The 13671-nt window shown below is 42.2% G+C and overlaps 1 protein-coding gene across 1 annotated transcript in view; it reads right to left on the bottom strand.

Annotated features, from left to right (window-relative positions):
• LOC308083172 (membrane-spanning 4-domains subfamily A member 15-like) overlaps positions 1–13442 on the bottom strand; it is a 65453-nt gene extending 52011 nt beyond the window's left edge. The window contains exon 1 of the mRNA XM_080425351.1: positions 13083–13442. Coding sequence (XP_080281477.1) covers positions 13083–13397 — 315 coding nt within the window. The 5' untranslated portion in view covers positions 13398–13442. The remainder of the gene's footprint in view (positions 1–13082) is intronic.
• Between the last annotated feature and the right edge of the window lie 229 nt (positions 13443–13671).

Below are 13671 nucleotides of genomic sequence, written 5' to 3'. Positions count from 1 at the left end.
GATTTTTCATGTCTAGGTACCCGTTGACCAAGTTCATGTGAGAAATTCCCCTCACACCAAGTTGCGAACGGGTCTACAGGCCAGGTACAGGATTAGAATGAACTAGCTGGTCAAACAGAGACCTAGCAGCAGTGTGGGTCAATTCAGTGTGTAAATAATAAAGTCCTACCCTATAATAATAACGTATCACCCCTCCAGCGTCCAGGCCGTAAAGGATGATGGCAACACCTGACATCACAGCAGCCACAATGTTCATCCCCATAGAACCTTTAATCTGAAACATAGAACAGCAATAGAATAAACAGCTAGTAACGAATGGAATGACTTGTAAAGAGCAGTAAGGGTGTGGTCGAGGGCGTGGCTTTACTGACCAGGCAGCTGTTCATTGACCTATCAGCAGCCACCGTTAATGACCCTGCAATGATGTACTGGGGGAGAAGAGAAACAACCAATCAGATAATGAAGAATTATGCTCTTCTTACAAAACATAGGCCTACAGTAGCATTAAAATGAATCATGGCAGTATGGTTATATGTGTGAATACTTACAGGCAATCAAATCCTGTTTAAATAATAGTTAGGGTAATTAGTATGTACGTATTAACTTAGATACTAGAGAGTAAATACAGTGGCCCTCATTTATCAACGCAGCGTATAAACCGGCGTATATTTTTCCATATATTCGGCCGTACACCAACGTCGAAGTCACATTTATCAACGAATCCTACACAGCTGATCCGAGCCTACATTTGGTCCCAGGCTTGATAAATGTCACGGCTGGAACCTAGCGTCATTTAAATAACACGCCCTTAAATATTCTCAAAACGCCCCGATTTTACGACATGAAGAAGGACCAGAATACGACCAAAGACATCAAAAGCCAATGAGAAAGAGTTTCCCCCGCCTGCCTCGCCACACACGCACACGCACACGCCCCCCCCCTCTCTCTCTCTCTCTCTCTCTCTCTCTCTCACACACACACACACACACACGCCCGCCCAGCTGTGTTTTTCATGTATTGTAATCCGTACCGTAGCGGTACAATCTTTGTCACGTAGGCTTGTAGCCTACATGAATGACATATTATGATACCAATCACATCGCCATGAATGGAATACGTTTGTATATTAATTTATTTAACCCATACCGAGCAGTGCACAAGCAGTCATGTAGGATATTCCCCGTGAGACTCGGACGGGCGGCAGTGGTTTCGGTCCGCCACGTTAATAAGAGATTGGAGCGTCGGGTTCTCTCTATGACATAACTCCATAACATAGGACAAGCTACTGTAAGTTTGTACACCTCACTGTCCATGAAAAGATCGTCGGCAGTCCCGACCGCGGGACTCCCGAGTCCCGACGCAAAAGCGCTCGTATATTTTGAAAATAGCAGATCTACAAGCTCACAACGCGTCGCGATGCGACCCGTTTTTGAGCTTGCAGATCTGCTATTTTAAAATAGCCAATGCAACTGAATGACTGTTAAAGCAGTTTGTTTAAATTACTTTATAAAATGTTATATTTTCACAGGGATTAATTATTAGTGTGTAGATATACATTTAGGAGTGGATTATGTGTCCAGATGCCTGTCAGACAGTCAGACAATGCTGCTCCGCAGGTCTAGAATGGAATAAACGGGCGCAGCCAACGTCAACAACTGGTCTCGACCAGACGTGAGATCTCAGCGTATGGTAGGATGAAGCCCACGTCAGGATATATTGATAAATGCCGAAAGGTGCGGTGATCTCGCCCTACGCCCATTATTTGGGCTGCACCGCGTTGATAAATGAGGGCCAGTATGTTTATTTCATTCAAAGCTCAAATGATTTGAATGAATATAAACACAGTACAGTGTACAGTTTGGTGTAGGATGCAGATCTTTGCTTACACATAAAGGTGCCCAGACGAACACTCCAGACAACACTGTGAAAGATGGACCAGAGAAACACGCCACCACACCAAACAGGAAGAGCATCAGACCCACCATTATCTGCACTGTCTGCAAGGAAACACACACAACATGTCAACAGGTTAACAGGTCAAATGAAGCAATATTTACATGAGAGGATGTGCTTAAGGGTGTGTACACACTGTACGATATTAACTCCACCCCCCTTTGGTGGGGTTAGCTGGTTTAGCAGAAAGTTTGAGGATCCCATGGAGTTAGCTGGTTTTGTCAGAAGCGCTTTTTAATACTTTTCATTGGTTCAATATTTTTTTTACCAACACACAGACATAAAGGGTGTTCAATAGCACTGATTTATCGAAAAAAATGCAAAAGCATCAAAGTGGAGTTAGATGGTTTCTGCCCGACTACAACGATATGCAAGAGAATGGGATCACTTTACAGTAAGTGACTTTAACCGTCCGCGCTGATGTCACTGCAGCCAGCTGAGTGTCGTGGAGAGTTTCCACAGCGCTCTTTCTGACATTATTGATGAGTTGATTGAGAGAGTCTTGTAAATCCATAACCTGACTCTGCCAGATGGGGGCGGTATTGAGTAACTAGTTTCTCAAGACAGCATACTGAGAAACAAATGTGACGAAAGCTTCTTTGGATCTGGAAGCGTCAGGTTAGTAAATCCATGCTTCTGCCCTTAATTAACTACACACAATATGTGTGCCGCTTGCTGCTATGTGTTTTAAGGGACACTAGGCAGGATCAGAGATCTGTGTGAGTACACACACTCCCCCGTCCACTCTCTGAAAGGTAGCCTATCAAAGTGATTGCTGTCTTTGATGCATTCATTGATTAGAGAAAACACTAACGAGTTTGACACTTTTACGGCCCAATCAATCAACTCAGTGCACAACCCCTCTGAAGTTCAAAGGGATTAATTAAGAGCTTCGGCCAAGCCCCCCCTCTCCCCCACAGACTTTTCAGTCCCTGTAAAGGGATGAATGTCAATATAAACAGTGTAATGTCAACAAAAACAGTGGAACAAAACCAAAATACAGCCAGAGGGTCTCCTGTCTTTCTGCAGGAAAACACACCAGCATAATTATATAGTGGCTCATAGAGGGAAAAAATGCAAAATAAACAAATTATATATATATATATATATATATATATAATTTGTTTATTTTGCATTTTTTTCCCTCTATCAGCCACTATATAATTATGCTGGTGTGTTTTCCTACATTTAGGCTCAAAGTTACCTAGTCTGCCTAATGTTCTCACCTTTGATGCAAGGTTTGCTCTAACATAAAATACCAAAACGCTCGCCCCAAAACACAGTCGCCCCGGGACAAACCGGTGGCATTCACCTGGTATTCCTAAACTATGCCTAAAGGCTAAACCTAACCTTATTCCTAAACTTAACCTCAGTAAGATAAGGTAATTTCTAACCTTATCCTCAGTAAAACAAATACAAGAATACAAGAACCGCTGGTCCACGGAAAAAATGGGGTCGATTGTGTTTTGGGGCGAGACTTCCGGTTAAATCACCTAAAATGATGTCCTCAAGTATAGTAATACAAACGTGTGTCGTTGCGATCCGTCGTCACGGCTATTACATCTCAGTTATCAAACCATGACATTTTTGAGTGTGTGTGTGTGTGTGTGTGTGTGTGTGTGTGTGTGTGTGTGTGTAAACACTCACTCCTATAATCACACAGCATTAAAGGGGTGGAGTAATGGGTGTGCACTTGACTTTGGTTATATACCGAAGGGGGCGTGGCTGTGGCAAGGGGGCGCACCTCTAAAGAAGATAAGCCTAGGCAGAGCCCGTCCACCGATTGGTTGTGATATCGCCCTAACAACCAACAACAACCAATAAAACCCACGACTGTCCCTTCGGGCTATAGGATCTATCCTCCTGGAGATGGGATCCTCTAACTCACTCCCTCATAGCCAGTGGTGTAAAGTAACTAAATACTGTACTGTACTCAAGTACTGTACTTAAGTAACATTTTAATTAACAATTTTATGTACTTTTACTTATACTCCACTACATCTCAGAGGCAAATGTTATACTTTCAGAGGTGGACAAAGTACTGAACCCCAGTACTTGAGTAAGAGCACAGATACTCCTGGTAAAATTTACTCCACTACAAGTAAAAGTAGCTCAGTCAAAATGTTACACAAGTAAGAGTAAAAAAGTAATTGCTTTTCAATATATTTAAGTATTTAAAAGTACATGCTTTAAAAAAATACTTAAAGTACATAGTCGATGTCAGTAATCATGATGGGAGTTACTAGCTTATCAATCAATCAATCAATCAATCAATCAATCAATCAATCAATCAATCAATCAAACTTTATTTATAGAGCACATTCTCACACAACCTTAGTTGACCAAAGTGCTGCACAGGTAAAAGCAAAGCAATACATCAAATCAATGAACAAAAACACATAACATGTATAAAACACATAACATATATGCGTATAGGAGACACAGACACAGAGCGAGATGTTACATTTACACCTATGTACACAGAAGGTAGGAAACGTTAGATAGGAGTTAAAATAGGAATATTTAGGAGTGGATGTTGTTAAAAGCCAGAGAGAAAAGGTGAGTTTTTTAGTAAGGACTTAAAAATCTCGATGGACTTAGCAGATCTGATGTGGGGGGGAGATTGTTCCACAGCTCTGGGGCCGCCACCACGGTCAGCAAAAGCACGGTCAGCTTAGTCTTCCTCGGGACCAGCCTGAACCCCAGTGCCTCAAAAGATTATTATTTTCTCATGAGGAAAAAGTGACACAAAGCTGCACTCAGATCACATTAACTATATTCCAGTTCTTAAAGTACTTTGGCGATAAAGAAAATCTATTTGGTACAAATTCTCAGATCCAGGTCCATCAACTGTGACCTTTTTGTCAAGATACAATAATATTCAGCTTCAAAGATTAGGACATGGAGCTAACTTTAAACTGAGGCCATCTGTTCTAAAAAAAATTAAGACAAAAATGAAATGCAGAGTAACTGTCATGAAGGGCGTTTTGATTACCCTGATTACACATATTTTTCCACCAGCTTATAAGTAACATCTGGTGATATGACACAATACCTTACATGCTCATTCTGCATGCATACAGTTGACATAGAAAACAGAACATACTCTCTGTTCAGTGTATGTTTGTGCGGAGACCTGAAGACATTGGCACCAATCCTCTGTGTGCCGGGGAGCCCAAGCACCCAAGGAGAAAGCCGAGCACCCACAGGAAATGTGTCACTCATGAGAGCAGAGGATGTGGTCACAAAGAAGATGCTGTTATCTGCAGTTTCATACAGTATGTACCCACACGCACAACTGTTAACTTCACCGTGTCAAAACAAGATGACACCGACATGCACAGCGGCGAACTTCACCCAGTCAAAACAAGATGGCACAGAGACAAGTCGACTTGCTTGGTCTCCATACACACAACCTTTGATTTCCTATACTAACACATCAGGTCAAAATTCATTTCAGATCCTGTGTCTAGGTGAGACATGACCTTTGACACAATCTAAATGTCTCAATAGAAGAGCAGGGAGACAAAATATAACCGCCCCAATTGTATAAGTTACTGTATATTGTACAACATACTCTACCATTCAGATTGGACAAAATTACATCCTGTGGAGTGTACATGATTGCATGTTGAGGGTCTCCAAGCATACACATGGCCCAAATAACTCCAAACTTTCCATAAAAATTCCTCAATATTCTGCCTGTGTTCATATCTGCTTCCCATACCGTTACTGTACTTGCAGGATGTACAATTAATATGAAACGCATTATGCCCCAATACTTATGCAAATCACTTGGGCAGCTCGCAATTTACTTCCGGATGGTTCTTTTGACAGCCAATCATCATCATCTGCGACAAAAAAACTGAGCACCTTCGTTGCCACATCCGTGAAACGGGCAAGAAACAAGCGCTGCCGTGGTCTATGCAAACTAGCCCCAAAAGCGTGCCCAAATAAGCCCAAAATCACTTATATAAAAGGCAGACATGGCAACGCAGGCTACGCCAATCATGTTCGAGAGATCTACAGGCTATGGGGCAGAGACACTATGTGCCACACACCGTATCTTAGCAACAACGAAATCGCTAACTCTCATTGGTCGTGTCATGCAGAGGGCAGTTTCCAGACAGCAGCATCCAATACTCGCTCAGACACACAGCTCGCTGCCGACATCACCGACGCAGTAACGGCAGGGCTCCGTGATAGTTGTGCGAGCTGAGCTGGATGGCACAATCACCGTCATTTCTCTAATAAATCGCCCTGTCATTCCTATTGTCAAGACTTTTAGGTCACTGCAGCCTGCTACTAATGTAACAAATGTTTATGTCCACTACTGTGATAGCGTTCGTTGTATTTGAATGATTAGTGCCCAGGGGTGCTTAGCATGAGCCGTTAGCATGCGGCTAAGGCTAACACACTTTTACCGTAGCATGTAGCTAATGCTAACGTGGTTGTCGTGGCTGACGCAGCTGTGAAATCACGTTGTCAACAATGACAGTTAGTGTGGTGAATGGTACTATTCCTGCTCAGTTACTCCATTGTAGATGGTGCGCCCACATAAGCCCAAAATCGCTTATACGACAAACAGACCTGCCAACCCTCATCGTACACACACAGCATTAGCTGCTAACGTGGCCTGCAACTTGGATTCTGTTGCTGCTGGTTGTTAATGCAGCCTGCTAATAGTGTCTAAAGCATGTATGTGAATGTTTATGTCCATTACTGTGTTGCCGTTAGTTGGGTTACATGACTATTAGCCAAGCGCTGCCTATGATGAGCCGTTAGTGTGTAGCTAAGCTAATGAACGAGTAGCGTTAGCATGCGGCTAATGCTAATGCTAACGCTGTTGTCGTGACTGAAACGGCTATGTTACACATCTTACCAACAACCTGTATGAACGTTAGTCTGGTAAATGTCATCAATGCTACCTAATTAGCCCGTTGAAGAGTTTCATTGTAGTGTATTTTGTGGGTTTTTCTGACACAATGTAACGTAATGGCAGCGACGTGTTGGGAAATGTAGTCATTTCTGCTAATTTCGGTTCTACTGTGTTAAGCTTGTGTTACATTACTGCTGCTTAAGGCCCCTGCATGCTACCAAATGAGGTGGTCACCCTAGCACCGTTTGTGACCACCGAAACGGGCCTTAGGTGGGCCCCACCTAGGCAATTCTATGTGGGGCCGAGGTGGGTCTTAACTGGGATGCCCATGTGGGCTATAAGTGGGTTCTACCTGGGCCCTAGGTGTATTCCAACCAACCAGAGTGCAGTGGCCATCACTCCAAATGTTGTGACGTCAGGGCTCTCAATACTGCACATTGGGGGAGGAGGAGGGGCACAGGGCGGGCCCACAGATCGCTGAACCAATGGTGGCCCACGGATGTTTTCTCTGGAGATTTTAAATCCGGCCCTCTATGCCACATATCAGACGCGCTACAGGGTCTTTACTGACCGAGCCATGGCCACACTGGCTACGCCACTGATATGCGCTGCCAAGTGAGCGCGGGCGCTACGTGGGCGCGGGCGGGGTTTACTCCACCACAATTATTTGAAAACTTTATTTACTAGTTACTTTGTAAATTTAGATTATTATTACAAAACTTACATTAACAACTTCACCCCTATATACATTTCGGCCATTCGAAAATAGCCGATCTACAAGCTCACAGATCTTGTAGATCTGCTATTTTCAAAAGATTTGTATGCATGTCATACATTTGAAAACTTGTGAAATGGGACATTCTGCATAATGAGTCAGGCTCTAATGAGTAGCCTACTTTCTAATCTTGGTACTTTAGGTACATTTAGATACTAATATTTTTGTACTTTTACTCAAGTAAAAAAAAAATCTGGACTTTTACTTGTAACAGAGTATTTCTACATTACAGTATTGATACTTTTACTTGAGTAAAAATGTGAATGCTTTTACCACTGACTGTATGTCCATGTCCAACCACAAGGTTAGTGCTAGGGACCACCATATAATATTTGTGGTGTTAAAATGTTTACAAAAACATTCCAAGTTTTTCACATTTTGTCAAAAGTTCTTGAAAATAGCAGATGTACAAGCTCTTTAGATTGGATATTTTCAAATAGCTGATGAGGCTAGGGTTAAAGTGGTTAAACTGCATGCTGGGGACCCCCTGGAACACTCCCAAGGACCCCTGACAGTGTCATATAGGCTCACATACACTTTTTGTCATTCATATTTATAGTTATTCACATTTTAATGCTATTTATAACATATGCAATGCAATGTTTTCAAATTGGTCAAGGTGCGCTGTCACAATGTTTCCGCATTACATCTGCATGTTTTTATAGTGTGTGCGTGTCCGCGCGTGTTGCGCACGTGCGCGAAAATGCGTGTGCACGTGAATGCGCGTGCATGTGCGCAAGCACGTGTGTTATGGGGCGCTCCCAAACTTCTAAAAGTAGCACTACAACACTGCACACACACACACACACACACACACTCACATTGGATATGTTATCCAATTCATTCTTGTTGTTAGAAGAAAAGCTCAAATACTGATTCAGATGATAACTGTATTGCACAATGCGGTGTAATTCTATAAAAAGACAGAGTTTCAACTGTGCCGTCATGATGTTCACTGTCAGTTTTGGTGTAGCTCTGATCGAGTATATAATTTGTAACCAAATGGTCAAAAATCTTGGTGTTACCCCCGACACGAACACTAGACAAACATTCTACTCTGTCGTCAAAAGCAGTTTCTTTCAGTTAAAGAGGTGGTGCCATGGTTTTGCACTTTTTCTGTTTTTCATGTGTCTATGAGGTTGATAGAACTTCATTAAGCCCCCTGGTGGTGTTTTTATGGTGTTTTATGTCTTCTCTGACTATTTTGAGTTTCTACCTGGAGGCTGAAACCTTGAGGGTCAAACGTGCCAATAGAGAAACAGCGCTTTAGTGACATAGTAAAAACATACCCTCCCCCTCATTATCATAACACAACAGGTGTGGGCATGAGGAGGAGGAGTACTAGGACAGGTGGGTGGTGCTAAGGTGGTGGAGGAGGTGCTAAGGTGAGAACCAGGTATACTGAATGAACTGGAGGCGTGTCCACATAAAAACATAATTTTAACAATTTCTGTACACTTTTTTGAAAAAAATCTTCCTCCTAGTATAACCATATTACCTGATGATTATGTTTTAGGGGGGGGGGAATCACTGAAAATCACGGCACCCCGTCTTTAAGACTCTTAGCCATGGTAAAACGCCTAGCTACCTCCCCCCTAAACAACTGGAAATGTCTATCCATGCCTTCATATACTCGAGGCTTGATTATTGCAACTCTCTCTAAACAGGTGTTGAGCAGTAGCCTGGTAAAGCCCCTCCCTCCGGAAAATCTCATTTCCATTTGATTTCAGGAGTGAGTCTGGCCTGAAGGCTTGTCTGGGCGTTTCTATAACTCTGAATACATTTTAAGGTCCTCTTCTTTGTTTTTAAATCTTTACATGGGCTGGCTCCTCCTTATCTCGCTGAACTTGTGGAACCTTACGGTCAGGGCCAGAGGTGGACGAAATACTCGACCCCAGTACTTGAGTAAGAGTACAGAAACTCCTTGGTCAAATTTACTCCACTATAAGTAAAAGTAGCTCAGTCAAAATGTTACTCAAGTAAGAGTAAAAAAGTCATTGCTTTTAAATATACTTAAGTATTCCAAAGTACATGCTTTGAAAAATACTTAAAGTACAAGTAAAAGTAAAAGTACATTTCTTAATTTTTAGATCAATGAATTGCTGTAATGTTTTCACGATGAATTTATAGGACCTTGTAACTCTTGTTTCAGAGAAATACTGTAACTCGGCACTGAAACCAGCACAGCACTGCATGCACTGATGTGCTTGTAGAACCACTACGTTATACAAAGCCTGCAGAAACACCATATAAAAACATAGAAATGACTGAGGAACCAGAACTAAATACTTCTACTCCTATACACCTATACAAGATGCAACAAAGAGGCGAGCGGAGGGGGAAGACAGAAACACGGCCAGTGTGAGAGCAGAAGTTAGGCCAATTGCATTTTAGGGAAGACAAGAAAACAGCCAACCTAAAGGCCAAACCGCACCAAGGCAATTAGTCGCAACTCCTTGCAACAAAACCGTTTTAAGGTCAACCGCACCAATGCAACTCCTTGCAACTGCCATTGGGAGAAATGGTTGCAAGACAAGTAGTTGCAAGTAGTTCCATGTTGCAAGGAGTTGCATGGCGAATCATTGGTGTGGATGTGGAGTGGGCTTAAAAGTACTCAGTACTTTACAGCCTTCCTAGCAATGTACTCGAGTAAAAGTAAAATATTTTTCTTGGAAATGTACTCAAGTAAGAGTAATAAGTATCAAAAGAATCTAATACTCAAGTAAAGTACGGATCCTCAGAATCTGTACTCAAGTACAGTACTCAAGTACATTTATTCTGTTACTGTCCACCACTGGTCAGGGCTCTGAGGTCTGCTGACAAGTTGCTCCTGGATGTTCCCAAAAGTAGACTAAAAACCAGGGGTGACCGTGCCTTTGATGCTGCTGTCCCTAGGCTCTGGAACAGTGTACCCCTTCCCATTAGAAGTGCTCAGACTATTGGGGTTTTTAAATCTCTCCTCAAGACTCATTTCTTTTCTCTAGCTTTTAATGTTGTTTGAGTCTATAGGTTCCCAGATTGGATTTAAAGTGGTTAAGTGTCTCTGTGGGTTTTATAACTACTGTACATAACCAATGAAAAGTATTGACAAGAGCTTGTGACTAACTAGAAAATATTGTTCCTATAAAGAAACAATGTGGGCTCGCTTTAAAGCTGTTATAAAAAGTACAAATTCAGTTTGACCTGGTATTTCTGTCTTTGCATTGTGTGTGGGTGTAGACGTGCCTCCGGTTGATCAGGTTGGGAGCACCTGTTATCATTCTCCTAATTGTCATCAGTACACACCTGCTTGCATAGCTGATGGTAGTAATGGGGGATGGAGGGGTATAGGGGGCAGGAGTGAGAGGGAGGTGGAGAGGAGGTGGAGTGGCAGTGGAGTATGGGGTGGGGGGGTGTGCGTGTGTGTGTGTGTGTGTGTGTGTGTGTGTGTGTGTGTGTGTGTGTGTGTGTGTGTGTGTGTGTGTGTGTGGGGTGGGTGGTGGGGGGGGTTGGAGCTTCCAGTGTACAAACGTTTTAGCAAAATATACTTTGAGTACCAAAGAAAAGTACTCAATGTTCAGAAAATAGCAGATCTACAAGCTCATAACGCGTCACATTGTAGATCGGCTGTGTGTGGTTACTGTAGGTTTTGTATTAATAATCAAAAATGTAATGTAACTAAAGCTGTCATATGCTGTAATGTGTAATGATTGCTAGAGTGTGAAGAGACATGGGTTGATAGTAATGGTCTTAAAATGGTCGAAATATATACATCACACAGCTTAGATCTTTGGATTAAATCAGAGAGCAGACCTGTGCGAACTTGGTGATGTAAAATAAATATTTGTAGTGTAAAAAATGTGGCCACAGTGACACAGTGAAAACACAGGACATTTCTCCTCTGTCCTTCTCTCTCCCCACTAGCAAAACCCATTGGAAATGCATTGGGTGCTTAAAGGAGAGATCCGGACATTTTAAGTGTTATCTTTGATGTGTCGCTTATCACTCACCATCATTGAAAGGGACGTTGAGTTATTTCAGATACCTTATTTCAGTCGCGCATGAGTTATCGTTCGTGCAGAACTAGACGACGCTGGTTGCTTACTTCTTCCACAGAACCTGGCGTCTGTGGAAGAAGTAAGCAACCAAGCATCATCTCGTTCTGCATTAACGATAGCTCGTTCGCGACATTCAGTGCACGTTTGAGTATCATGAGAGTCCACAATGAGCAGTAGTAGAGAAAATACTAACTTTGCATCGGTTATAATAGACGATTTTCACTCTTACACGGGCTCCCATTATGCCAACGGAGGGGGTCGAAAAAATGACGACACGGGACTCTCTGAAATAACCAAGCCCCCAGAGTTGCTGAGAAACATTGAAGCTGCCACCCCAGTGGCCAAAGCTGGAACTGCAGGCGGGGAGAAATACATGCACGCGCAAAACATGCTGAGAGATATTTATATTTATACATATAAATATGTAAACATATTATACATACATACATATGCATTTACATATAAATATGCATCTCGAGTGTATTTAATAAATATCTCGCGTTCAATCCTTGACACACGGGCTGCCGTAGAACGCAAAAAGGACACTAGTGCGCATGCTCATAACTCTATGGGGATACAAAATCGAACCAATAATTCTACTTCCGGCAGGTTTCCGGGTGCTTCAAAACGCCACTGAGCACATTCATTGAAATGATAGCTGGGGGCGGGGCAATCCGCCCTCTAGTTATATTATACCTCTATGGAAATAACTCAACGTCCCTTTCAATGATGGTGAGTGATTAGCGACACATCAAAGATAACACTTAAAATGGGCGGATCTCTCCTTTAAAGTTAATTATTTCAAAAACTACAAATTATTTCAAAAAGAAAAGTACAAGCACACGTGTCCACAGTAAGCTGGATTTTTTAAAGTTTGAATGGAGTTTCTAAGTGAAAGTATATGGGACTAGTTAGGTGCCATACTTTTGGGAGAGAATAAATAAATAGTGACAATAGCTATACAACTAATAACAACATTGGCTCCACTGGATCACAGGTTCTTTCTTTCACTTCACGTACACGCTTTCCGCCTGACACCGACAATATAATACATAGGTTATTTCTTCTATGTTTATGCTTATATTGAGTATCTTCTAATCTGTACTGTTGTTAGTCAGTGTAATGTATGAACCTATGTGCAAACATACCTGGCAAAAATATTGACTTATCAATCAGCTGTTCACTGCGGTCTAAAGTCTGTCTTTCACTCATAAAAAGAGGTTGATCTGAATTACAAATGAATGTTCAACAAATTAACAATGTATAACAATGCTTGTTCTATGACTACTTCTGAGTTATTATTTTATTCTTTTGAGAAGGTTTTGCACAGAGACAAAAATGTTATCAACAATCTGTTTAAAAGCTCTAATCGTGAGATTTCATATAAAATAAATAATTTCACAGTGATACTCTGATAAATACTGTAAAGTATATTTACCCCCAGAGCTTGTGGGAATGTCCGTTTGAACTTCAATAGTTTGGTGTCTGGACTGGACCCCAGAACCGAGCCTTTCCCACCAGACTGCATTTGGACTGGAACCGACCCAGTCCCACCAGACTGCATTTGGACTGGAACCGACCCAGTCCCACCAGACTGCATTTGGACCAGAACGAACCCTGTCCCACCAGACTGCAGTTGGACTGGAACCAGAACCGAGCCATTAGGACTGTTCGGTACGTTAGTAAGATCTCCATAAGTCGCATCGTCTATCTCTTGGAGTTGAAGCTGTTCATAAGTTCCATCCACAGCCATTAGGACTTGAGTTGTTATTTCAGGTACCTGATAAGGTCAACCTCTTCACAATACACTGAAGACACTAAACTGTTCTAAACGTAGACAGCACTGTTACATTTATATCACATATGAGAGCACTCTGTGCCCCCGCCCCCCCCCCCCCACACACACACACACACACACACACACACACACACACACACACACACACACACACACACACACACACACATCCCCTTTCCTTTGCTAGGCTCTGATGTGGTGTAACGCCCATTCTTTTCTGATAAAATTA

This window comes from Gymnoscopelus braueri (genome assembly GCF_963280865.1).
Source record: "Gymnoscopelus braueri genome assembly, chromosome: 4".
Classification (NCBI taxonomy): Eukaryota; Metazoa; Chordata; class Actinopteri; order Myctophiformes; family Myctophidae; genus Gymnoscopelus; species Gymnoscopelus braueri.
Note: the sequence above shows the minus strand (reverse complement) of the source record. Positions and strands in the feature narration are given on the sequence as shown.